Source organism: Sminthopsis crassicaudata, chromosome 2 (assembly GCF_048593235.1).
Source record: "Sminthopsis crassicaudata isolate SCR6 chromosome 2, ASM4859323v1, whole genome shotgun sequence".
NCBI classification, from domain to species: domain Eukaryota; kingdom Metazoa; phylum Chordata; class Mammalia; order Dasyuromorphia; family Dasyuridae; genus Sminthopsis; species Sminthopsis crassicaudata.
The window spans coordinates 246,366,614-246,390,690 of record NC_133618.1 but is presented as its reverse complement, the minus strand read 5'-3'; the positions used below and the strand labels follow the sequence as shown (position 1 = coordinate 246,390,690).

General features: G+C 33.5%; 1 protein-coding gene across 3 annotated transcripts in view; it reads left to right on the top strand.

Annotated features, from left to right (window-relative positions):
- The window catches only part of SYCP2 (synaptonemal complex protein 2), a 96,747-nt gene that overhangs the window by 59,775 nt on the left and 12,895 nt on the right, over positions 1–24,077 (top strand). For all 3 annotated transcript variants that reach the window (XM_074288730.1, XM_074288731.1, XM_074288732.1), the window contains 4 exons: positions 1,470–1,668; positions 16,276–16,526; positions 18,776–18,958; positions 19,656–19,743. In XM_074288730.1, coding sequence (XP_074144831.1) covers positions 1,470–1,668; positions 16,276–16,526; positions 18,776–18,958; positions 19,656–19,743 — 721 coding nt within the window. The remainder of the gene's footprint in view (positions 1–1,469; positions 1,669–16,275; positions 16,527–18,775; positions 18,959–19,655; positions 19,744–24,077) is intronic.

Genomic DNA, 24,077 nt, shown 5'->3' with positions numbered 1-24,077 from the left:
CAAACTCCTTACTTTCAAAGATAAGGACACTGATGGCCAGAAATTAGGTAATTTGCTTAAAGTCTAGCAAGAAGAAATCATCCTAGCAAGGATTAGATTCCGTTATTTATGACCCCAAATCCATTATTTTCCACTGCTCCATGCAGTAGTTTCCAATTTCACCAGTAATAAAAATGATATTTTTCAATCATTTCTATGGTACTGGCTGTTCATTAATCATTGGACATAAATCTCATATTTGTAATGTAACTAGTTAATATTTATTTTCTTTCTGCCATTATTGTGGATGCAAAAATATAATATGTAGGATTCAGAGCCATGTTATAGTTTTTTTTCTTTCATTGAGTCACATGAAAATAGAAGTGAAAGAACAGTAAAATCTTTACATCATTTACTGACTGTCATTTGGCATTCTGTGTACAAAAATTAGCAACTTTGGAATAGGAAAGATAGAACTATTTTGTAAAAAAACACAAAAAGCCTATTGGAAAGAAGAGGATTTTATTTGAAAAATATTTATTAGTGTATCTGGTTATTAGTAAGTATAGGGAATTGATGGCAGTGGATAATGCTAGAGCTTGCCTACCTAGGAAGACCTCAATTCAAGTCTTATCTCTAACATATATTGGAAGTGAAAATTATTTGATCTGTTAGTGCTTAAATAGTTCTCTGATACTGGTTTCAGAGAAAGTATTGATTTTCATTGGTAGAATTTCTAAAATTAGTTATCTTTATTGTTGAAATCCTGGGTAGAGGCACCAACCTCATTAAATTTCCTCAATTCCATATTTCTTCCTGAAATTAACTCTCACATGATAGGTCAACTTAAATTATTTTGGATACAATGTTTTTTTAATAGTGATTTTGAAAGTTATTCATTTTCTTTTTACAATTTTTTTTTTCATTTTTAAGGAAACATTAACAAGAGGAGGTCAGGAATTCATTGGAATCTGAGTATGGAATAAAGTTTACTCTTTTATGTTTCACATTTGAAAATATAAACAAATTATTTGGTTTCTTAGTTGATTGGAAGATATGATTTTTATAATATTTATTTTAAAATCTTTAACATTGACAAGTTTACCAATTCCTAGAAAAGTAAAAATGGATCCAGAGTTGCCATTAGTTTAAAAAAATAAGATTGAGACCACTACTTTAGATAAATAAACTTCTATATTAATCTTTATATAAAGTTCCTTATGTTCAAATGATATTGCTGTTTTGAAAGAAAAATGAAAAAAAGCACGTGGTACATTTGATCTGTTTAAATGCAGAAATCCATTAAGATATGGAAATCAGATGTAAGAATTACCTTCCATTATGATGCCCTACAAGTATGTCATAGTTCATAATCTTGTCATTAAATAACTGGTTTTTAATAAAATTAAGTATATTCTGTTCATTATGTTAAAATTATTCATTCCAATAAAACATTTCAAAATACATTTTTTTTGTTTTGCCTTTTTTAGGTTACAAATACGTGTAACAAAAATAAAACCACAAAACATTTGAAAAAAGGCCAACATGCTATTTCTGCTGAAGCACAGGAGGAAATATCAAAGGAAGGGAAAAAATCATCAAAAGTAAAAGATTATATAAAAGAAAAAAGACTTGATTCATCACCGATTCCCTTATCTGGAAGCCCTGCATCTATAGAAATAATAAGATGTTAGTGTCGTTTTTCTTTTTATAGATTTTCTGGTTTCCATTATCTCTAATTTTATGCTATGACTACAGTTACACTAATGAAGTTTCTCTATTGAATGTGATAAAAATCATTTTTGTATTATGATTAATTTTTACTAAATATAGTTATGGTAAATTTTTTACTTTGATAATTAGTAAAAAGTTTTTTAAATCATTTAGATGATTTAGTTTTAGTTAACATTTAGATGATTCTCCTCAGAGTATATACTCTCCTCACTACGTGGCATAATTCCATGCTCTCTCGCTCTAATTTTTGTCCTTGCTTTTCAAGAAATCTTCCTTAGAATATATTCTCAAGGCTTTCATCTAATTCTTTTAATATTTCTTAGGTATTGTTGAATCTCTGAGACTTTATACTCTCCTGCATTTCTGACTTATGTGTTTTTTATCACATCACTAACTTGGCTTCTCAATTACAAATCATTTTTTTGTTTTGTTTTGTTTTGTTTTGTTTTGTATTTTAATTTTTCTCCAGTTTCATGCCAAGAAACTTTTTAGGTTGATTTTTATAATTTTGAGTTCCAAATTTTTCTCCCTCCCTCTTTTTCTTCCTCTTTTAAGGATGGTAGAAAGTTTAATATAATTAATACATGTACTATAATGTCAAATAGGTTTCCATATTAATCAAAGTTGTGAAGGAAGAAAGTTTAAAAAAATAAGAAAAGAATAAAGTAAGTGGAAAAATATGTCTTTATCTGCATTCAGAGACCATCAGTTTTTTATCTGGTTATGGATAACGTTATCTTTTGTACTTATCTTAGATCATTGTATTACTGAGAAGAGCTGAATCATTCATAGTTGATTATCACACAATAATTGCTAATACTATGTACAATGTTTTACAGGTTCTGCTCATTTCACTCATTTCAGTTTGTATACAAATCTTGCCAAGTTTTTCTGAAATCTGCTTATTCATCATTTCTTATTGCACAATAGTATTCCATTACATTCATATACCATAGCTTGTTTCCCATTCCCCAATTGATGGGCATCCCTTCAATTTTCACTATTTTGCCACCATGAAAAGTAATGCGATAAATATTTTTGTACATGTAAGTCCTTGTTCCTTATTTTATGATCTCTTTGGGATATAGACTTAGTAGTGATATTGTTCAATCAAAGGAAATGCACATATTGGTTGCCCTTTGGTCATAGTTTCAAAATTGCTCTCTAGCATGGTTGTAAGAGTTCACAATTCCAACAACAATACATTAGTGTCCCAATTTTCCCACATCGCCAATATTTATCATTTTTCTTTTCTGTCATATTAGGCAATCTATTAGGTGTAAGGTGATATTTCAGAGTTGTTTTAATATGCAGTTCTCGAATCAAAAGTGATTCCTTCAAATGCCTATAGATAACTTTGATTTTTTCATCTGAAAACTGCCTGTTCATATCCTTTGAATATCTTTTGGGGAATGGCTTATACTTTTGTAAATGTGATCAGTTTTCTATATATTTGAGAAATGAGGCCTTTATCAGAAACACTTGCTATAAAAGCTTTCTGCTTTCCCTATAATCTTGGTTACATTGTTTTTTATTTGTAAAAAAGCTTTTTAACTTAATATCAAAATTATCCATTTTGCATTTCATAATGTTATCTCTTTTTTGATCATGAATTTTACCCCTTTCCATAGGTTTGACAGGAAAATGATTCCTGGCTCTTTCTTGCATATATCATCCTTTATGTCTAAATCATGCACTCATTTTGATCTTATCTTGGTACAGAGTGTGAGATATTAGTCGATAGCTATTTTGTGTACTGTAATTTTCCAGTTTTCCTGACAGTTTTCATCAAATGGTGACTTCTTATCCCAAAAGGTGGAGTTTTGGGGTTTATCAAACACTAGGTTACTTTTGTCATTGATTAGCATGTTTTGTATATTGAGTCTGTTCCACTGATCCTCCGGTCTATTTTTTTAGCCAGTACTGGATGGTTTTGATGATTACTGCTTTATTGCTAGGCTACCTTCATTTGTATTTTTTAAAGTTAATTTCCTTGATATTCTTGATTTTCATTCTTTCAAATGAATTTTATTTTTTTTAGCTCTATCAGATTAGATTTTTGGTAGCTTGATTGGTATAGCACTGAATATGTAAATTAATTTAAGCAAAATTGTCATTTTTATTATATTAATATAGCTTGGCCTATCCATTAGGAACTGATATAAGATCTAAACAACTGTGAAAAGTATTTTGTAATTGTGTTCATATAGTTCTTGGGCTTGTCTTGGCAAATAAATATAAGCATTTTATATCGTTTACAGTTATTTTAAATGAAACATCTTTTTCTAGCTCTTGCTACTAGATTTTGTTGGTCATATAAAGAAATGCTGATGGGTTTATCCTATATCTTGCAACTTTGCTAAAATTGTTAATTATTTCAAGTAATTTTTTGGTTGATGCTCTAGGGTTTTCTAGGTATACTCTCATATCTGAAAGAGTGATAGTTTTGTTTCTTCATTGCATATTCTAATTGCTAAAGTTTCTATTTCTAGTTCTATGTTTAATAATAGTGGTGATAATGGACATTCTTGCTTCACCCCTGATTTTATTGGGAATGCTTCTAGCTTATCCCCATTATAGATAATGTTTGCTAGTGGTGTTAGATAAATAGCATTCATTTTTTTAAACCTTTAATCTTATGCTTTCTGGTGTTTTTGTGTTGGGTTGTTTTTGAGGGAGAGGGTTTCTTATACTCTCTAGTGCTAGTGCTTGGGGTTATTTGGCAAGCATTGAGGTTAAATTACTTGCTCAGGATCACATAGCTAGTGTTGAGTGTCTGAGGCTGGATTTGAACTCAGGTCCTCCTTACTCCAGGGCTAATGCTTTATTCACTGCACCATCTAGCTTCCTTGTTCTCAAGTTTTATTTTTTGTTTTTTTTTTGTTTGTTTGTTTAAAATTAGGAATGGGGGGTGTACTTTTCAAAAGCTTTTTCAGCATCCATTGAGATATAATCACTTATGTTGATTGTTTCTCTAATAATGAACCCAAGTCTGTATTCCTCATATAAATCCCACCTGTTCATAATGTATATGCCTAGTGGTATATTGCTGTAATCACCTTGTTTGTATTTCAAAATATATATTCCAATTCAAAAAAATTTGCATCAATACTCCAAAGGGAAATTGGCCTATAATTTTTACTCTCTGTTTTAGCTCTTCTTGCTTTAGTTATCAGCACTATATTTGTATCATAAGAGGAGGAGTTTGGTGGGATTCCTTCACATATTTTTCCATGTATTGTTTATAGTCTTGGAATAAATTGTTCTTTAAATGGTAGAATTCACTTGTAAACCCACCTGGCCCTGGGCATTTTTTCTTAGAGAGTTCATTAAATTTCTTTTCAATTTCTTTTTCTAGATCAGCCAGTCATTTATTTCACAAATATTCATCAATTTTATTTGAATTGTCAGATTTATTGGCAAACAATTGGGCAAAATATTTCCTGATGATTGCCTTAATTTCTTCTTCATTGGTGGTGATTTCACCCTTTTCATTTTTGATATTGGATATTTGATTTTCTTCCTTTTAAAAAAAATCAGATTAACCAATGGTTTATCTTTCTTATTTTTTCATAAAAGCAACTCTTAGTTTTATTAGCTCAGTATTTTTCTTATTTTCACTTTTATTAATTTCAACTTTTTTTTTTTTTTTAGGATTTCTAATCCAGTGCTCATTTGGAGATTTTTAATTTGTTCTTTTTCTAGTTATTGTTTTGTTTTGTTTTTGTTTTTAAGTTGTGTGCCCGCAATTCATCAATGTATTGTTGTTTTTTTGTTTTGTTTTGTTTTGTTTTTAATTCCATTTTATTGATGTAGTAATAAATGAAAATAAATTTTCCCCTAAGTACTGCTTTGACTATATTCCATATGTTGTCATTCTCTTTAATGAAATTATTGATTATTTCTGTGATCCTTTGACCATTAGGATTAGATCATTTAGTTTCCAATTGATTTTTTTCTTTCCTCCCTCCCTCCTTTCCTTCCTTCCTTCCTCCCTCCCTCCCTCCTTCACTTCCTTCCTTCCTTCCTTCCTTCCTTCCTTCCTTCCTTCCTTCCTTCCTTCCTTCCTTCCTTCCTTCCTTCCTTCCTTCCTTCCTTCCTTCCTTCCTTCCTTCCTTCCTTCCTTCCTTCCTTCCTTCCTTTCTTCTTTCCTTCCTTCCTTCCTTTCTTCTTTCCTTCCTTCCTTCCTCTTGCCCAGGGGTCACACAGCTAGGAAATAGTAAGTGTCCGAGACCAGATTTGAACTCAGGTCCTCCTGACTTCATAGCTTATGCTCTGTCCACTGTTCCATCTAGCTGTCCCTAGTTTCCAGTTGATTTCAAAGTATTTTTCCACTGCCCTTCGTTGAAAATAATTTTTATTGTATTTTGATCTGGAAAGAACACATTTTATATTTCTGCCTTTTTGCTTTTGCTTTTGAAGTTTTTAATGCCTGTCAGTTTTGTGTATGTGCCATGTTCTGCTGAGAAAAGGTATATTCTTTTCTATTCTCATTTTGTTTTCTCCAAAAGTCTGTCATATATAACTTCTCTTTTACTTACTTCCTTAGTTTTTTCTTATGTTTTGGTTGTATCTATCAAGTTCTAAGAGAGGACAGTTGAGGTCACCCACTAGTATAATTTTGTTTTCTTTTTCTTCCTTTAAGAATATGGATGATGGGGCAGCTAGTTGGTGCAGTGGATAGAGCACCAGCTCTGAAGTCAGGAGGACCTGAATTCAAATCCAGACTCAGACACTTAACACTTCCTAGCTGTGTGACCCTAGGCAAGTCACTTAACCCCAATTGCCTCAGCAAAATAATAATAATAATATGAGTGTTATATACCTATATACCACTTAGTGTGTGTGTGTGTATACATATATATATATATATATACAATATGTATATATATATATATATTTATATTTAACTTCAATATTGCTTCATTGTTATCCTGCTCCATCTTCTTTTTTTTTTTAATAATTTTTATTATATATTTTTTTATAATATTATCCCTTGTATTCATTTTTCCAAATTATCCCCCCCTCCCTCTACTCTCTCCCCCCTGATGACAGGCAATCCCATACATTTTACTTGTGTTACAATATAACCTAGATACAATACATGTGTGTGAATATCATTTTCTTGTTGCACAATAAACATTAGATTCCGAAGGTACATGTAACCTGGGCAGACAGATATTAGTGCTAACAATTTACATTCATTTCCCAGTGTTTTTTCTCTGGGTGTAGCTACCTCTGTCCATCATTGATCAACTGGAAGTGAGTTGGCTCTTCTTTATGTTGAAGATATCCACTTCCATCAGAATACATCCTCATACAGTATTGTTGTTGAAGTGTACAGTGATCTTCTGGTTCCGCTCATTTCACTCAGCATCAGTTGATGTAAGTCTCTCCAAGCCTCTCTGTATTCCTCCTGCTGATCATTTCTTACAGAGCAATAATATTCCATAACCTTCATATACCATAATTTACCCAACCATTCTCCAACTGATGGACATCCATTCATCTTCCAGTTTCTAGCTACAACAAAAAGAGCTGCCACAAACATTTTGGCACATATATATGTCTCTTTCCGCTCTTTAGTATTTCTTTGGGATATAAGCCCAGTAGTAGCACTGCTGGGTCAAAGGGTATGTACAGTTTGATAACTTTTTGGGTGTAGTTCCAAATTGCTCTCCAGAATGGCTGGATTCTTTCACAACTCCACCAGCAATGTATTAGTGTCCCAGTTTTCCCACATCCCCTCCAACATTCATCATTATTTGTTCCTGTCATCTTAGCCAATCTGACAGGTGTGTAGTGGTATCTCAGAGTTGTCTTAATTTGCATTTCTCTAATCAGTAGTGATTTGGAACACTCTTTCATGTGAGTGGATATAGTTTCAATTTCTTCATCTGAGAATTGTCTGTTCATATCTTTGACCATTTATCAATTGGAGAATGATTCGGTTTCTTATAAATTAAGGTCAGTTCTCTATATATTTTGGAAATGAGACCTTTGTCAGAACCTTTGCCTTTAAAAATATTTTCCCAGTTTGTTACTTCCCTTCTAATCTTGTTTGCATTGGTATTATTTGTACAGAAACTTTTTAGTTTGATGTAATCGAAATCTTCTATTTTGTGATCAATAATGATCTCTAGTTCTCCTCTGGTCATAAATTCCTTCCTCCTCCATAGGTCTGAGAGGTAGACTATCCTCTGTTCCTCTAATCTATTTATTATCTCCCTCTTTATGCCTTAATCATGTACCCATTTTGATCTTATCTTGGTATATGGTGTTAAGTGTGGATCCATATCTAATTTCTGCCATATTAATTTCCAGTTTTCCCAACAGTTTTTTCCAAATAATGAATTTTTATCCCTAATGTTGGTATCTTTGGGTTTGTCAAAGATTAGATTGCTATAGATGTGCCCTTTTTTGTCCTTTGTATCTAATCTGTTCCACTGATCTACCGGTCTATTTCTTAGCCAATACCAAATGGTTTTGGTGACTGCTGCTATATAATATAATATAGCTTTAGATCAGGTACACTTAGACCACCTTCCTCTGAGTTTTTTTTCATTAGATCCCTTGCAATTCTCGACCTTTTATTCTTCCATATGAATTTTGTTGTTATTTTTTCTAGGTCATTGAAATAGTTTCTTGGGAGTCTGATTGGTATAGCACTAAATAAATAGATTAGTTTGGGGAGTATTGTCATCTTTATTATATTCGCTCGGCCTATCCAAGAGCACTGAATGTCTTTCCAATTATTTAAATCTGACTTTATTTTTGTGGCAAGTGTTTTGTAATTTTTCTCATATAATTCCTAACTTTTCTTTGGTAGATGGATTCCCAAATACTTTATACTCTCAACATTTGTTTGGAATGGAATTTCTCTTTGTATCTTTTGCTGTTGCATTTTGTTAGTGATATATAAAAATGCTGAGGATTTATGTGGATTTATTTTGTATCCTGCCACTTTGCTGAAATTTTGAATTATTTCTAGTAGCTTTTTAGCAGAGTCTTTGGGGTTCTCTAAGTATACCATCATGTCCTCTGCAAAAAGTGATAGTTTGATTTCCTCATTTCCTACTCTAATTCCTTGAATCTCTTTCTCGGCTCTTATTGCCGAGGCTAGCGTTTCTAGTACTATATTGAATAGTAATGGTGATAGTGGGCAACCTTGTTTCACTCCTGATCTTACTGGGAAAGGTTGTAGTTTATTTCTATTGCATATTATGCTTACTGACGGTCTTAAAAATATGCTCCTGATTATTCTAAGGAATAGTCCATTTATTCCTATACTCTCAAGAGTTTTTAGTAGGAATGGATGTTGGATTTTGTCAAATGCTTTTTCTGCATCTATTGAGATGATCATATGGTTCTTATTAATTTGATTATTAATATGGTCAATTATATTAATAGTTTTCCTAATATTAAACCAGCCCTGCATTCCTGGAATAAATCCTACTTGATCATAGTGTATTATCCTGGAGATGATTTTCTGAAGTCTTTTTGCTAATATCTTATTTAAGATTTTAGCATCAATATTCATTAGGGAAATTGGTCTATAATTTTCTTTCTCAGTTTTTGCTCTACCTGGTTTAGGTATCAGTACCATGTCTGTGTCATAAAAGGAGTTTGGTAGGACTCCTTCGACCCCTATTTTTTCAAATAATTTATATAACATTGGGGCTAATTGTTCTTTAAATGTTTGGTAGAATTCACATGTGAATCCATCTGGTCCTGGGGATTTTTTCCTGGGGAGTTGATTAATAGCTTGTTCTATTTCTTTTTCTGAAATGGGACTATTTAAGCAATTTATTTCCTCCTCTGTTAATCTAGGGAGCCTATATTTTTGGAGGAAGTCATCCATTTCACGTAAGTTATCAAATTTATTGGCATAAAGTTGGGCAAAATAACTCCTTATTATTTCTCTAATTTCCTCTTCATTGGTGGAAAGATCCCCCTTTTCATTTGTAAGACTAACAATTTGATTTTCCTCTTTCTTTTTTCTGATCAGATTTACCAAAGGTTTATCTATTTTATTGGCTTTTTCATAAAACCAACTCTTGGTTTTATTTATTAATTCAATAGTTTTTTTTTTACTTTCAATATTATTGATTTCTCCTTTTAATTTTTGTATTTCAAGTTTAATTTTTGGTTGGGGGTTTTTAATTTGGTCTTTTTCTAGCCTTTTTAAGTTGCAAGCCCAATTCGTTAATCTTCATTTTTCTCTATTTTCTTCAAATAAGCCTCTAAAGATATAAAATTTCCCCTTATTACTGCTTTAGCTGCATCCCACAGATTTTGGTATGATGTCTCATCATTGTCATTATCTTGGGTGAAATTATTAATTGTTTCTATAATTTGCTCTTTCACCCAGTCATTCTTTAAGATGAGATTATTCAGTTTCCAATTACTTTTTGGTCTATTTATCCCTAACTTTTTACTGAATGTAGCTTTTATTGCATTGTGGTCTGAGAAGAAGGCATTTATTATTTCTGCCTTCCTACATTTAATTTTGAGATCTTTATATCCTAATATATGGTCAGTTTTTGTATAGGATCCATGATCTGCTGAGAAGAAAGTATATTCCTTTCTATTGCCATTCAGTTTTCTCCAAAGGTCTATCATACCTAGTTTTTCTAATGTTCTATTTACTTTTTTAATTTCTTTCTTGTTTGTTTTGTGGTTTGATTTGTCTAAATCTGAGAGTGCAAGGTTGAGATCTCCCACTATTATGGTTTTACTGTCTATTTCTTCTTGCAACTCTCTTAACTTTTCCTTTAGAGTGTTAGATGCTATACCACTTGGTGTATACATGTTTAGTATCGATATGGCTTCATTATTTATGCTACCTTTCAGCAGCATATAGTTTCCTTCCTTATCTCTTTTAATTAGATCAACTTCTGCTTTTGCTTGATCTGAGATAAGGATAGCTACCCCTGCTTTTTTGGCTTTACCTGAAGCATAATAGATTCTGCTCCAACCTTTTACCTTTACTCTGTATGTATCTCCCTGCTTTAAGTGTGTTTCCTGCAGACAACATATTGTAGGGTTCTGATCTTTGATCCAATCTGCTATCCGTCTCCGTTTGATGGGATTGTTCATCCCATTCACATTTACAGTTAAAATAACTAATTCTGTATTTCCTGCCATCATATTATCCCCAGATTATGCTTTTTCCTTTGATGCCCCTGATCCCCCTTCCCGATACTTAATTTACAGACCCCTCTTGTGATGCGCAACCCTCCCTTTTTTTTTTAGTATCCCTCCCCCCTCCCTCCAAGTCCCTTCACTTATTCTCCTTTTCCTTTTCCCTTTTTCTCTCCCCCCTTTTAATGAGGTGAGAGAAAATTCTCTGAAAAACAAATATGTTAATTATTTACTCTTTGAGCCTCTCCTGATGAGAGTAAGATTCACACAATGATTCTCCCCCTTACTAAATTCCCTCAGATATGGTGTATTTTCTATGCCTCTTCATGGGATGTAGTTTCCCTCTTTTTATCATTCCTTCCCCTTTTTCTGAAACGACCTCCTTCCCTTTACTACACCCCCCTTTTTTTCTTTTATATCAGTAAAATCAAATTATCCTTGAGTACTTTTTATATACCCACAACAGAGTTACAGTTCTCAAGGGTTCTGTGTACCTTTTTCTGTGTCTCTTCAGTCTTGTGGATGTAGATCAAATTTTTTGTTTAAGTCTGGTTTTTTTCTTAGAAACATATAGAATTCCTCTATTTCATTGAATGACCATCTTCTTCCATGGAAAAAGATGCTAAACTTAGCTGGGTAGTTCATTCTTGGTTGCAATCCTTGATCTTTTGCCTTACGGAATATCAGGTTCCAGGCCCTTCTATCTTTTAATGTGGAGGCAGCCAGATCTTGTGTGACCCTTATTGTGGCACCTTGGTATTTAAATTGTTTTTTTTCTAGCTGCTTGCAGGATTTTCTCCTTTGTGTGGTAATTCTGCAGCTTAGCCACTATATTCCGTGGTGTTCTTTTTTTAGGGTCTATTTCAGAAGGAGTTCGATGAATTCTTTCCACATCTACTTTCCCTTCTGTTTCTATTATCTCTGGACAGTTCTCTTTGATAATTTCCTGTAAAATAGAATCTAGGCTCTTTTTTTGGTCATAGTTTTCAGGAAGTCCAATGATCTGCAGATTATCTCTCCTAGATCTATTTTCCAGGTCTATAGATTTTCCCAGTAAGTATTTGACGTTGTTCTCCAGCTTCTCATTTTTTTTTGTTTTGTTTGACTGATTCTTGGGTTCTCTGTGAATCATTCATTTCTATTTTTTCCATCCTGACTTTTAAGGAGTTATTTTCTTCTTTCACAGTTTTTAGTTCTTTTTGTAAATGCCCAATTTCATTTTAAAATAAATTATTTTGCTCTATTGAATTTTTTTTCCAGTTCCCTATTTTTTTTTGAGAATTATTTTCTTTTTCCAATTCAGAAATTCTATTTTCTTGAGATTTTTTTATCTTTTCCAATTCAGAAATCCTACTTTCCTGTGATTTTTTAAGCTTTTCTAATTCACAAATTTTGTTTCCCTGCATCTCCTGTGAATTCTTTATTTTTTCCAACTCCAATTTCAGGATGTTGTTATTCTCTATCATTGCTTCCCTTTCCTTTCCCCATTCTTCAAAATCTCTTAACTTTTTAATAGCCTCTTCTAGGAGAGAGTTATGTGATGGGGGGCAGGAATCGTTCCCCTTTAGGTTGTTATCTGCTGAATCTTTGCTGTTAACTTCCTCGGGGTTGGATACCCGCTCTCTCTGTGTAGAAGGAATCTATAGTTTTCCTGGCTTTTTTGTTCATATTTAAAAAATCTTTTGGGGTCTGTCCCTGGGGTAGGAAATTATTTATTTACTTCTTTACCAGCTTCCTCCCAGATGGGATGGATGCAGCGGCTCTTGGGCCTGAGCTAAGATAGAGCTCTGGGAGAGAGTTCCCCACCCCCTCCCTGGAAGTGCCTCAGAGGTGACTAGCACTGCTGTGCCTTGAGGGCGTTGTGTTCTAGCGGCTTCCCTGACTTTTGAGATTGAAGTAAAGAAGCCTATGCTTCCTGGTGGGGCGTGGATGTCTGCAGCAGGTGACGTGAAAAGCCCCTGCGCTCAAACTGGAAGTGTCTGCCAGAAACCGTGGCCCCTAGTTCAAAGGTTCCGCTTCTCTGGGACTTCCTGGAGGTGAGTTCCACACCTGAGTTCCACCCCCTCCAGCTAAGCTAGGCAGTGTGTGTTGCCTTGGGCCGTATCCGCCCACTTGTCAATCTCTTAACTAGTCAATTGTAGCGAGCTGTCGTCTCCAGAAGCTGCCAGATCGCTCTCTGGGAAGAGATCTGCTGTGTCTACTCAAATCTCTCAGACAGATTTTTCTTCCTGTAGTGAACCGTTGTCTCCAGGTAGTTGCTGTTAACTCTTGTCCTTAGAAGTGACTTCCCTTCCTGCAGAGAGCCCCGTCAAGCCTGATGCAATGCAGAGTCTTTTTCTTGAATCCTGGCTCTGAATCTCCTCCAGCTCTTATCCTTCTCCAGGCCGATCTGATCCGATCTGATCCGATCTGATCTGATCTGGTGGGGGCTGAGGCCACACCCCCTGGTGCAGAGATCTGCTGAGTCACCCCCAGGATCCAGGAAAATCTAATCTCTCTGAATTTTTAAAGTGTTTAGATTTCCCTTCTGAACTGCTATATTATAAGCATAGAAGAGCTAACAGCCTGTGCCAAATTCCTTTATCTCAGTGGCTTCTCTGATCCCAGAGCCCTTCCCAGCGCAATTGGCGCAGTATGCTAGCACCCAGCCATCTGTGCTGGCCTCTCTTCTTCCTCCCCTGGGAACTGACCTTTTCTGTTGAAACTCCAGATTCTCTTCAGCTGGTAAGTCGTGCTTCCAGTCCTTGTGGTATCTATCAGTCCAGGGCTATTTCTGAGGCTGATTTATCTAATTGGTTGTGAGGGAGTAAGGACGTTCAGAGTTGTGTGTTTCTTCTCCGCCAACTTGGCTCCGCCCCCCTCCCTGCTCCATCTTCTTACCTTTACTCTGTGTCTCTCTGAAGTGTGTTTCTTGTAAACAGTATGTTGTAGAATTCTGTTTTTTGATCTACACTGCTATCCACTTCCCATTTTATGGGAGAATCCATCCCATTCACATTCATAGTTAAGATTACTACCTGTGTATTTCCTTCTACCTTATATTTTTCCTCCTGTTTAACCTCTTTCTATTTTCATCCTTTTCCTCTCACCACTGTTTTGCTTCTGTCTACCAACCACTTCTCATGATATGCCCTACCTTTTATCTAATAATGATCCAATTATTAAGAATTACAACTATACTTTTTCTGTGTAGGGATGTAAATAGTTTAGCTCTATTGAATCCTCTTTATTTTCTTTTCCCATTCATCTATACTTCTCTTCGATCTTAATATGGAAGGTTGGCTTTTTGGTGTAGTTCTGTTTCGTTGAATGACAATTTTTTTCCCCTTGAAGAATATTAAGCTTAATTTTGCCAGGTAAGTGTGTGTTCCTTAGTTGTAGTACTAGCTTCCTTGCCTTCTGGAATATCATTTTATATTACTTCTGATCCTTTAATATTTCAGTCACTAGGAATTGTGTAATCCTGATTGTGACTCTTCAATATTTAAATTGTTTCTTTCTGGAAACTTGTATTTTTGTCTTGATCTGATAGTTCTGAAATTTGGCTAGAAAGTTCCTTTGATGAGATAGATGGAGTCTTTCAATACTTATTTTGCCCTCTGGTTCCAGAATATCAGGGCCGTTTTCCTCAATTTCTTGGAAGATGCTGGTGTCCAGGGCCTTCTTTTAATTATAACTTTGAGATAGTACAGTGATTCTGCTATTGTCTTTCCTGGATTTCTTTTCCAGGTCAGGTGTTTTTCCCATCAGATATTTTACATTTTTCTTCCTTTTTTATTATTTTGAATTTGTTTGCTTGATTCTTATGACTCATAAAATCAAAATCATTAGCTTACACTTGCCCAAATTCTAACTTTTAATGTATTGTTTTTCTCAATTAGCTTTTGTACTTTCTTTAACATTTGGCCAATTCTACTTTTTAAGCAGTTTTCCTAGGTGTTGACTTTTTTTTTTTTCATAATTTTCTTGGATTGCTCTCATTTATTTTCCCAATCTTTCTTTTACCTCTTTTATGTCTTTTTAAGCTCCTTTTTGAAATTTTTCAAGAGTCTTCTTCGGCTTGAGACCACTTCCTGTTTATCTTGGGAGTTTTGCCCATAGGTATTTTACCATTATCTTCTTCTGAGTTTGTGTCTTGGTCTGCCTTGTCATAATAATTTTGAATAGTCAGATTTTATTATTGTTTTTTGCTCCTCCTCTTTTTTCTTTGTCTTTCTCTCTCTCTCCCTTCCTCTCTGTCTCTCTTTGGTATATATTTTTTTAATTTGAGCTATAATTCCAAGGAGGAAGGAATGTTTTCTCAAGTTTCTTGTGCCAGTGGCTCTAGACCTTGCCTGTTTACTTGGTGCTGCATTGATGTTGTCCTGAAGCTTTTGTGTCACACTTGTGTCTGGTGCTGACTGAGTGGGTAGGATCAGAGGTGGGTGGCACTACTGGAGTTTGTGGAGGTCTAGGAGCTGGGGTCCTAATACTGGTGTCTGATTTGTGCTGAAACCAAGTGGGTTGTTTCTATGTTTCCATGGTGGTATGGTGTCTGAAGGATGCCTCATTGCTCAGAGCTATGCTGAAGCATGTGGTAACCTGGCCCTTGGAGAATACCTTATTGCCAGGGACCGTGCTAAAGCATTTGGAATTCTGACTGCTGGAGGATGCTTAGTTGTCTGGGGCTATACTGGAGCACAGGGTTATTCCCAAAGCTGGAGTCCACTAGAGGTCCTGGAATTGGCTGTCACCTGTAACAACACCCTGGGGATTCAGCATTTCCTGCTGATTTGCTCAGGTGGGGCTTACTTCCAGCTTGCTGGGGAATTTCTGTCTTGAATTGTGATTCCACTACCACTTCTACTCCTTACTTGAGTGAGAGACTATTACTGCAAGTCCTCAAACTTTTCTGGGCTTTTATAAAGATTGTTTCATTATTTCTCATTGTTGGTTCCACCACTCCAGGACCTAAAATGCTATTTTATAGTTATCTGAAGGTGAACCAAGGTTACAACAGTTTACTATTTACTCTGCCATCTTAGCTCTCAGAAGTCAACCCCTTTTTATTAATATGATATTTAAATCCACTTTGAATCTTGAACTATAGCCTTAAAATTACAACTAATGCTATGATGTAGCAATTATAGCTAGTATTACACAATGCTTTAAGATTAGAAAACTTCTTTACATGAATAATTTCATTTGATTATCACAACAACCCTATTAAATAGGTTCTATTATTAATTCCATTTTATAGAAAAGGTTGTGATAGAGGTTAAGTGTATCTAATTACTTAAACTTAAGGATTTAATTTAACAATGTTGCTCAGATAAGAAATGTTGATATTTTTTCATATGATGGTTTTACCTATTTTTAAAAATTTAAAAAGCAGTGATTAATTTAATGATTCCATTCTCTGGTAATCCTATATTATAGGTTCACAGGAAACAATTGAAAGAGAATTTCCTCAAGATTTTATTACTTCACAAAAGTCTGAATCCCCCTTTTCACAAAATTCAACACCTGAAAGAACAGAATCTTTAAATAGTAGTGTTCATGGCATTATAGGCAATAGTTTCTGTACTGCAAACATGAGAACTGAAAGCAAATATTTGATGCAATCACCTGAAAATATTGATGAAAACTTGATGTTTACAAATAAACATTTCTCAAGTCCTTTGTTTTTGGTAAGAATTTTTTTCATTTATTTAAAAAAATGTGAATATAGCAATGTTTTGCCTGTAATAGTTTTTTTTTTTTTTTTTTGCTTTAAGACTTTATAAGTAACAAGAAAATTGAAATAAACAGATTAATGAAAGTAAGTGAAAAAACTCAAAGGAGAAAGTGTCCATCATTTCTTTAGAAAATGATTTTTCATTTCAATTATATCTGCCCTGTTTTCTTATAAAACTGTTGACTTGCATGTTTTTCTTTCTTCCTTCCCTCCCTTCCTCCCTACTGCCTTTCTTCCTTCTTCCCTCCTTCTCTCTGTTTTCTCTTGCCATTCTCCCTTCTTTTGTTCCTTCCTTCCTTCCTCTCTTTTTTCTTCCTCTCTCTTTTCTTCCTTTTCATTTCCTCTCTCCTTTTCTTCTCTCCCTTCCCTCCTTTCTCTTCTCTCTTCTCCTTTTCCTTCCCTTCTCCTTTTGTCTCTTCTTTCCTTCTCTGAAAAAAGATCTACTGCTAGCAGAGAAATAAACATATTTAAGCAGTCTGTAGTCTAAGGAATGGTAAATTTACTAAACTGAACTGAACATCTGTAGTCTAGGAAGTTCAAGAAATGGAAACAGTTTAAATGACAAAAAAAGAAAAATGCCTTTATGGATAGTAATTTAATTTTTATGGCTACTACAATATCATTCTGTAAATTGTTGCTTCAGTTTTCTAAAGACTGTCCAGAAAGGATTACTATAACTCAAAACATTTTAATTCTCCTATCAGTTTGTAGCTTATTTACTTATAGAATATTTTAATATGAATGATTTAAGAATGCATTTATAAAAGTTATTGCTTATGTGGTCAAGACTTTATTAAGTTCTTTCTTCAATGTTTCCTTTTCTATACAAAAATGAAACTCTTGTCTGCTAAGCACAGGAAGAGCTGAAGACGACCTGTGCAGAATAACTGACCCTTACTTATAAGTCAGAAATGTCGTACAATGGTACGACAAAAAAGCTAATTCCACAATGTTTTAGTACAGGCAGAAAGTAATCTTGCTGTTTTCTGTACTTTTCAGAATAAGTAAAGAACACTGGGTGCATTTAGGCACAATATTTTTCTTAAAATGTAGAGAAATTGAAATATATAAAGAAAAAACAAAAAAGATTTAAGATCTGAAAAATGGATCCTGGGAGAAAAAGTTAAAGACATTGGAATGAAAATTATCTGATTTAGATAAACAACAAGATTATTATCTTCAAGAAGATGAAGTATTTCTACATGTATGCAATTCCTTGTTCTCAGTGAACATGAAATATCAAACAAATAAAATAAATTCAGATTAAAAAGGGAGTTTATAGACACCAGATATAGTATCTTTAAGAAATTTACCACTTTACACTTTATTGCCTGAAGGCATGGGCTTGACCAAATTCTCTCCAGCTCCCCTATTATTCTTTTATTTTAGCTAATTTAAAGTAATATTGGCATGATTATAATTGCAAGTAAATCAGTTTAAGAATTTAGTAATCTAACCAGTTTTCAAATTTTTTGTTCTCAAGCCCCTTTATACTCTTAAAAATGATTGAGAACCCTGAAGAGCTTTTGTTTATATGGGTTTTATCTAATGGTATTTACTATAATTGAAATTAAAAGTCTTAGTATTATTACAAAAATAAATTTTACATCACAGATCCCATAAAAAGGTCTTAGGAACCCCCAAAGGTTCTCTGGAACACATGCTGAGAACAATAGATCTAGGTCCTTTTATTTGAAAATATTGTTGAGAAATTTTATTTTTAAAATATGAAAAAAGCTCATAATTATAGTATTTGCAAACAAATGAGATTGAATATATATCATTCTTATTTTATAAAATATTTTTGCTGTTATGTGAAACAGTTATAGGAATATTATCTGTAAGAAAAATTTGACTACCAAATTTTACCTTCATGGTTATCCCTATCTAGCTCAAGGAGAGAAAAACTGTATGACATAACTATTGATAACTTCATTGAAAAGATTTGTAACTTTAAGAAAGTTACATACCAATATGAAAAATGATTTATTGCTTTTTCTTCTCCCTTATTTCTCATAGTTGGCTTTTTACTACATCTACTTAGTTCTACATCCATAACATTTTTCACATCTGTCCTCTTATCTTCACTTATATAGCCAGCATGTAAGTTTGGATACTTATCACTTCTTGCTTGGACAAATGCAATTTGACCTCTCATTGATTTCCCTCTAATGCATTTTTGTTTTGTCTTATTAATTCCAGCCAAAAATCAATCCAGTAATAATGGACAAAATTGATGATAGTGGAAAAGAGGTAGAGATACCTTCCCAGAATATTCAAGATTATGACAACTCCATGGATTTAAGTAGTTATGACTCAGAAAAGCAATTTAGTGGATCAGAATTGAAAAAAAACAATGAAAATTTTGTTCTGTGTTCACAAAAGGTAAATTGCTAACAGCTATCAAACTTCAAAAATTTTCTCAAGTTAAATTTACTGTACAATTGCACATGATTAACCTCTATCAGATTGCTTGCTTTTTTGGGGAGAGAGAGAAGTAAGGGAAGGAGGGGGAAAATTTGGAAAACAATGTCCTCAATAAGTTGAATGTTGAAAACTATCTTTACATGTATTTTGAAAAATAAACTATTATTGAGGGAAAAAATTGTATACGTATGTTTTATTTTTTGTTTGAAATTGAGTAAATAAATTTTGCCCTGAATAGCTTCTTAATCCTGAAACACAGATATACACGCATGTGTATCCACATATATATATATATGTGTGTATGCATACATACATATGTGCATATACATGTGTATATATTATATTTATATGTCTCTATCTCCCTATCTGAGGATTTGGAAAGAAAACTGGAAATAACTATTTTTAAATTTAATGAAGACATTTGTATAAATAATTTGGTTAAATTCTGAAATTTCATTATCCTCTTTAATGTTATAAGATAATGATAAGCTGGAGGACTAGTGGTAGTATTTTTGGAGAAATAGAGATCAGAAAATGACATGAAAAAAAGGATAGTTGATAAATAGTTGCCTATAAGATATAAAAGAAATAAATGAAAAATGGCTGTAATGATTTTTTTCCTATTCTGAATTTATCTAATTACTATGTATTATAGGAACCCCTTTCACCATCACGGTTATCGCTGTCTAGCTCAAAGAGAGAAAAACTATGTGACATATCTATTGATATTCTTCATCAAAAAGGTTTGTAAAATTTTAAAAATTTATTTAGCAATATGTCAAATAATTTATTACTTTTTCTTCTCCTGCATCTACTTAGTTTTTTTACATCCATAACATTTCTCACATTTGTCTTCTTCACTCACATGGCCACTACCTAAGTTTAGATACCTATTATTTCTTCCTTGGACAAAAGTACTAGACCTTTCATTGGTTTCTCTCTTTACAATCTTCATTAGCCCATCTGTTTTCCCACATGGCTTCAAAGAATAATTTTTCTAAAACATGTCTTTCATTACTGTGCTCAGAGGTTTTTTAGTGACTTCATCTTGCACCTAGGATAAATATAAAAAGAGCTCAACTTGATATTACAGTCATGACCACTTTTCTAGATTTATATCATATTGCTATTCATCATCAATCCTATGATTCAGCTGAAGTGACCTATTTGCTAGTCCCTGAATTTAGTTTTGCACCTCCCCTATTTTCATGCCTTTGTATAAACTGTCCCTGAGGCCTAGAATGTGCTTCCTCCTTCTACCACTTAAAATCTTTAGTTCTTCCTGAACATAACTCAGGTGCCCCTTGTTACTAGAAATGTTTCCTGTATTGGTTGGTTGATAGTATCCTCTTCCTCAAACTACCTAAAGTATTTCTCAGGATAATGTAATTTCTTGAAAGTATTCTTCTTTTTACTCATATTATCTATGTCTATCTATCTACTTCAAGGATATTATATATACTAAAGATACACGATCCACTCAGTCTCCAAGGCTTTACATATCTAAATTCATCTTTGGTTCCTCATTATTTCCCTCACCCAATATCCAATCAGTTTTCAAGTTCTGCTGATTATACCTTTATAACATCTTTTCCATATACCCTTTTCTATCCTCTTTAACAATGCATCACCCTGATTTAGGCTCTTATCACCTCACACTTTGATGATTAACATAGTCTTTGCCTCTAGTTCTCTGACTACTGTCTCCTTACTCTAGTCCATCTTTCAGTTAGCTCTCAAATTGATCTTCCTCTGATTAGAATAAGCATATCGCTCCTCTGTTATAATCTGCCTTATTCAGTAAACTCCCTATTAACCTTCAAAATGACATATAAGATCCTCTTTGACTTTTAAAACATCTCTTAACCTGTCCTCTTAGTTCATTATATCTTGATCCCTTCCTACTTTTCTAGATTTCTTGCACCTTATACCCATCCATATATTCTGTGATTCAGTGACACTGTTTCTTTATTATCTAATATAATCCAATGTTCCTTTTCTGGGTGTAGCTGATTCTGTCCATCATTGATCAATTGGAACTGAATTAAATCTTCTCTTTGTCGAAAATATCCATTTCCATCAGAATACATCCGCATACAGTATTGTTGAAGTGTATAATGATCTCCTGGTTCTGCTCATTTCACTCAACATCAGTTCATGCAAGTCTTTCCAAGACTCTCTGTATTCATCCTACTGGTCATTACTTACAGAACAATAATATTCCATAACGTTAATATACCACAATTTACCCAACCATTCTCCAATTGATGGGCATCCAATAACACTGCAGGATCAAAGGGTATGCACAGTTTGATAACTTTTTGGGCATCATCTGAAAATTGTCTGTTCATATCCTTTGAACATTTATCAACTGGAGAATAGCTTGATTTCTTATATATTTCTACTGTCTCCCATACCTGGAATTCTCTCCCTACTTATCTCTGTCTTCTGGCTTCCCTTATCTTCAAGTTTAGCCTAAGTCTCACCTTTTGGAGGCAGCATTTTTAGTGCTCTTTAATCTTAGTGTCTTTCTTTTGAGACTTTTCCAATTTATCCTGTGTATAACTTATTTGTACATAGTTTTTCTGACTTGTCTCTCCCATTAAACTATGTGCTCTTTGATAGTAGGGACAGTTTTTTGCCTTCTATTTTTTTTGGTACCTTCAGCACTTAGCATAGTGCTTGGCACATAGGAGCTTAAAAATTTGCTTGTTAACTTGGCTTGAATGATTCATTCCACACTTCTCATTTGCCAGCAAAAGATGAATATGCTTCCAGATCTTTGACTGCCTCTGTTCTCCCAACCATTCATTTGTGGAGGCCTACAGGACTCAAGCTCTCTGGTTCCAGGAGCCCTTCATTCTCTCAAAAATTACAGAAAATGCCATAAAGATGTTAATTTCTGTGGGTTATACCCATCAATATTTACTATATTGGAAATTAAATTATCTTACCATTATTAAAATAAATTTTAACTTCATGGAAGCTCCAAAAAGGGTTTCAGGGATTCTTAGTGGTTTCTAGAAAACACATGAGAACTGTCAATATAGACCAACAAAAGAATTATGGAATCAGGAAAGTCCTGATTCTTTAAGTTGTTATTAAAGTTATTAAGTTATTAAAAATAAGTCATTACCTGGTTATGATCTGGCTTCCAGAGATGAAAATGGAGGAAATGGTCACCATATTAAGGAAAAGTCTCTCACTGAGGAAGACTAGTTTTGAACTAGGAAGAATTTTCAACAGGAAAGTCCCACCTTCTCCTAAGTTCCTAAGGGGTTGGATCTGAAGAAGCTTTTGTCAAACTTACTCTCTGAAAGAGTAATTTAGACCTTCTGGGTTACTGCTATGCCTGAAGCTAGAGGTGATAAACACTGTGCCCATCAAGGAGTAACACTAACTTATAGTTGAATCTAACAGAGACCCTGGCAAGAGTAAGCTCAGCCAAGTTTAAGTGTCATTCTGATTCTAGAGGGAGAACACAAATTGAAGTTTTGTCGCATATTTTTAGATTTTGCATTGACCTTAGTTGTGCCTCACAATTACTATACTTGAAGTTCATGTCAATATTCTCTCACAGATTCTTTGTGTATTTGTAGGAAAGTATGCCCTAAGTTTTTGGGGAAAAATGATTTGTATCAGCTATTCTTGCTGTTTCAATTGAGTGAATGCATTTGATAATACTGATTGCTGACTACTGGTGAATTATTTTTGGGAAATATACAGGTGGGAATCAGTGTTTGGAGTAACTGAGTGTTATCTCCGGAAGTAGCAGCTACTCTTTAAGGACTCAAACTGCAAATGCAATTTTAGGTGAATAGAAGTAGTACAGGGGGTTATATTTAAATATATACACACACACACAAATCACTACTATTCTAATTCAAACACTAAAACAAAAAAGAAAACTTTTGTGTAAAATGCAAGAAGATAATTGTTTTTAAATAACTTTGAAAATTGTTGATAGTACATAACTACTTAGATATCACCAAGACAAACCACGTTAATTTCTTAACACAGGATTGATTTTCTTTTGTCTAATTCCAGACCTAGCACCATCACTTTTTAGATCATTTTATTTTCAATTTTTCAGTAGCATCACTAATCTGCCTGATTGGATAAAATCCCTTTTAGGATTAAAGTAATTCTGTCAGTACAATTAGTTCTTCTAGAAGAAGAATGTCTTGTTTTCTATCTTATAAGTGTACTTTGTTAGGGATTATTCATTTGAACATGGCTAGAAGCTGAAAAGGGTTTTTATAATAATTTGCTTGTATGCACTGTTTTAAAATTGATTATTCAATGTATTTATATATCCTACCCTAAAACCTTTTGTTATAATTGAAGTTATTCTGGTAACTTTTACAAATTCTGATACAAATTTTTGTATCAGAGTTCATCTTATAAAAGTATTGTTATTGCTTCCTTAGTAGAATCTCATTCTATTAATGGAGAAAAGAATAATGCCAAGCTTAAAAAATAAGTCCTAAATTTGTTTGTATTTAAGTTTCTTAAGTATATTCAGCACAATAGTTGACCAACCTAAAAATATAAATTTCCTGGTCTAAAAAATTCCAAATTTGATTTATAATAACAGATATTATAAAGGTTGAGTGAACTTTTGTTATTTGACCTGATTAGTGGCAAGGCAATTTAAAATTGTGTTAGGGTTAAAGTAATTTTCTCAGAATTGTGATGAGAGTAAGATTGAGGGGGAAAAGGTTTTGGTTTTTTTAAGGATTTTTCCAATACTCTTAGCATTCTCATTTCACATTGTGCTACAGATAATCAGTTTCTTCCTATTTCCTTCCCCTTGGGCTGCACAATGTGATAAGCTAGTTTGTATAAAGTATTGGAAGTAAGAAATAGGTAAAGAAGTAAGAGTGTAGTCCAGGTTGCTGAGACCACAAATACCATCAGTGAGAGAGAGACAAAATTAGATTCAATAAAAAAAATGATGCCAGATTGTAATGGGTTTTAAATATCATTGCAGTTGAGTTTGGATTTTTTTCTATAGGTAGGGAACCACTGAAGACTTTGGGGGAGAATGGCATTACTAGACATCTACATACAGTTA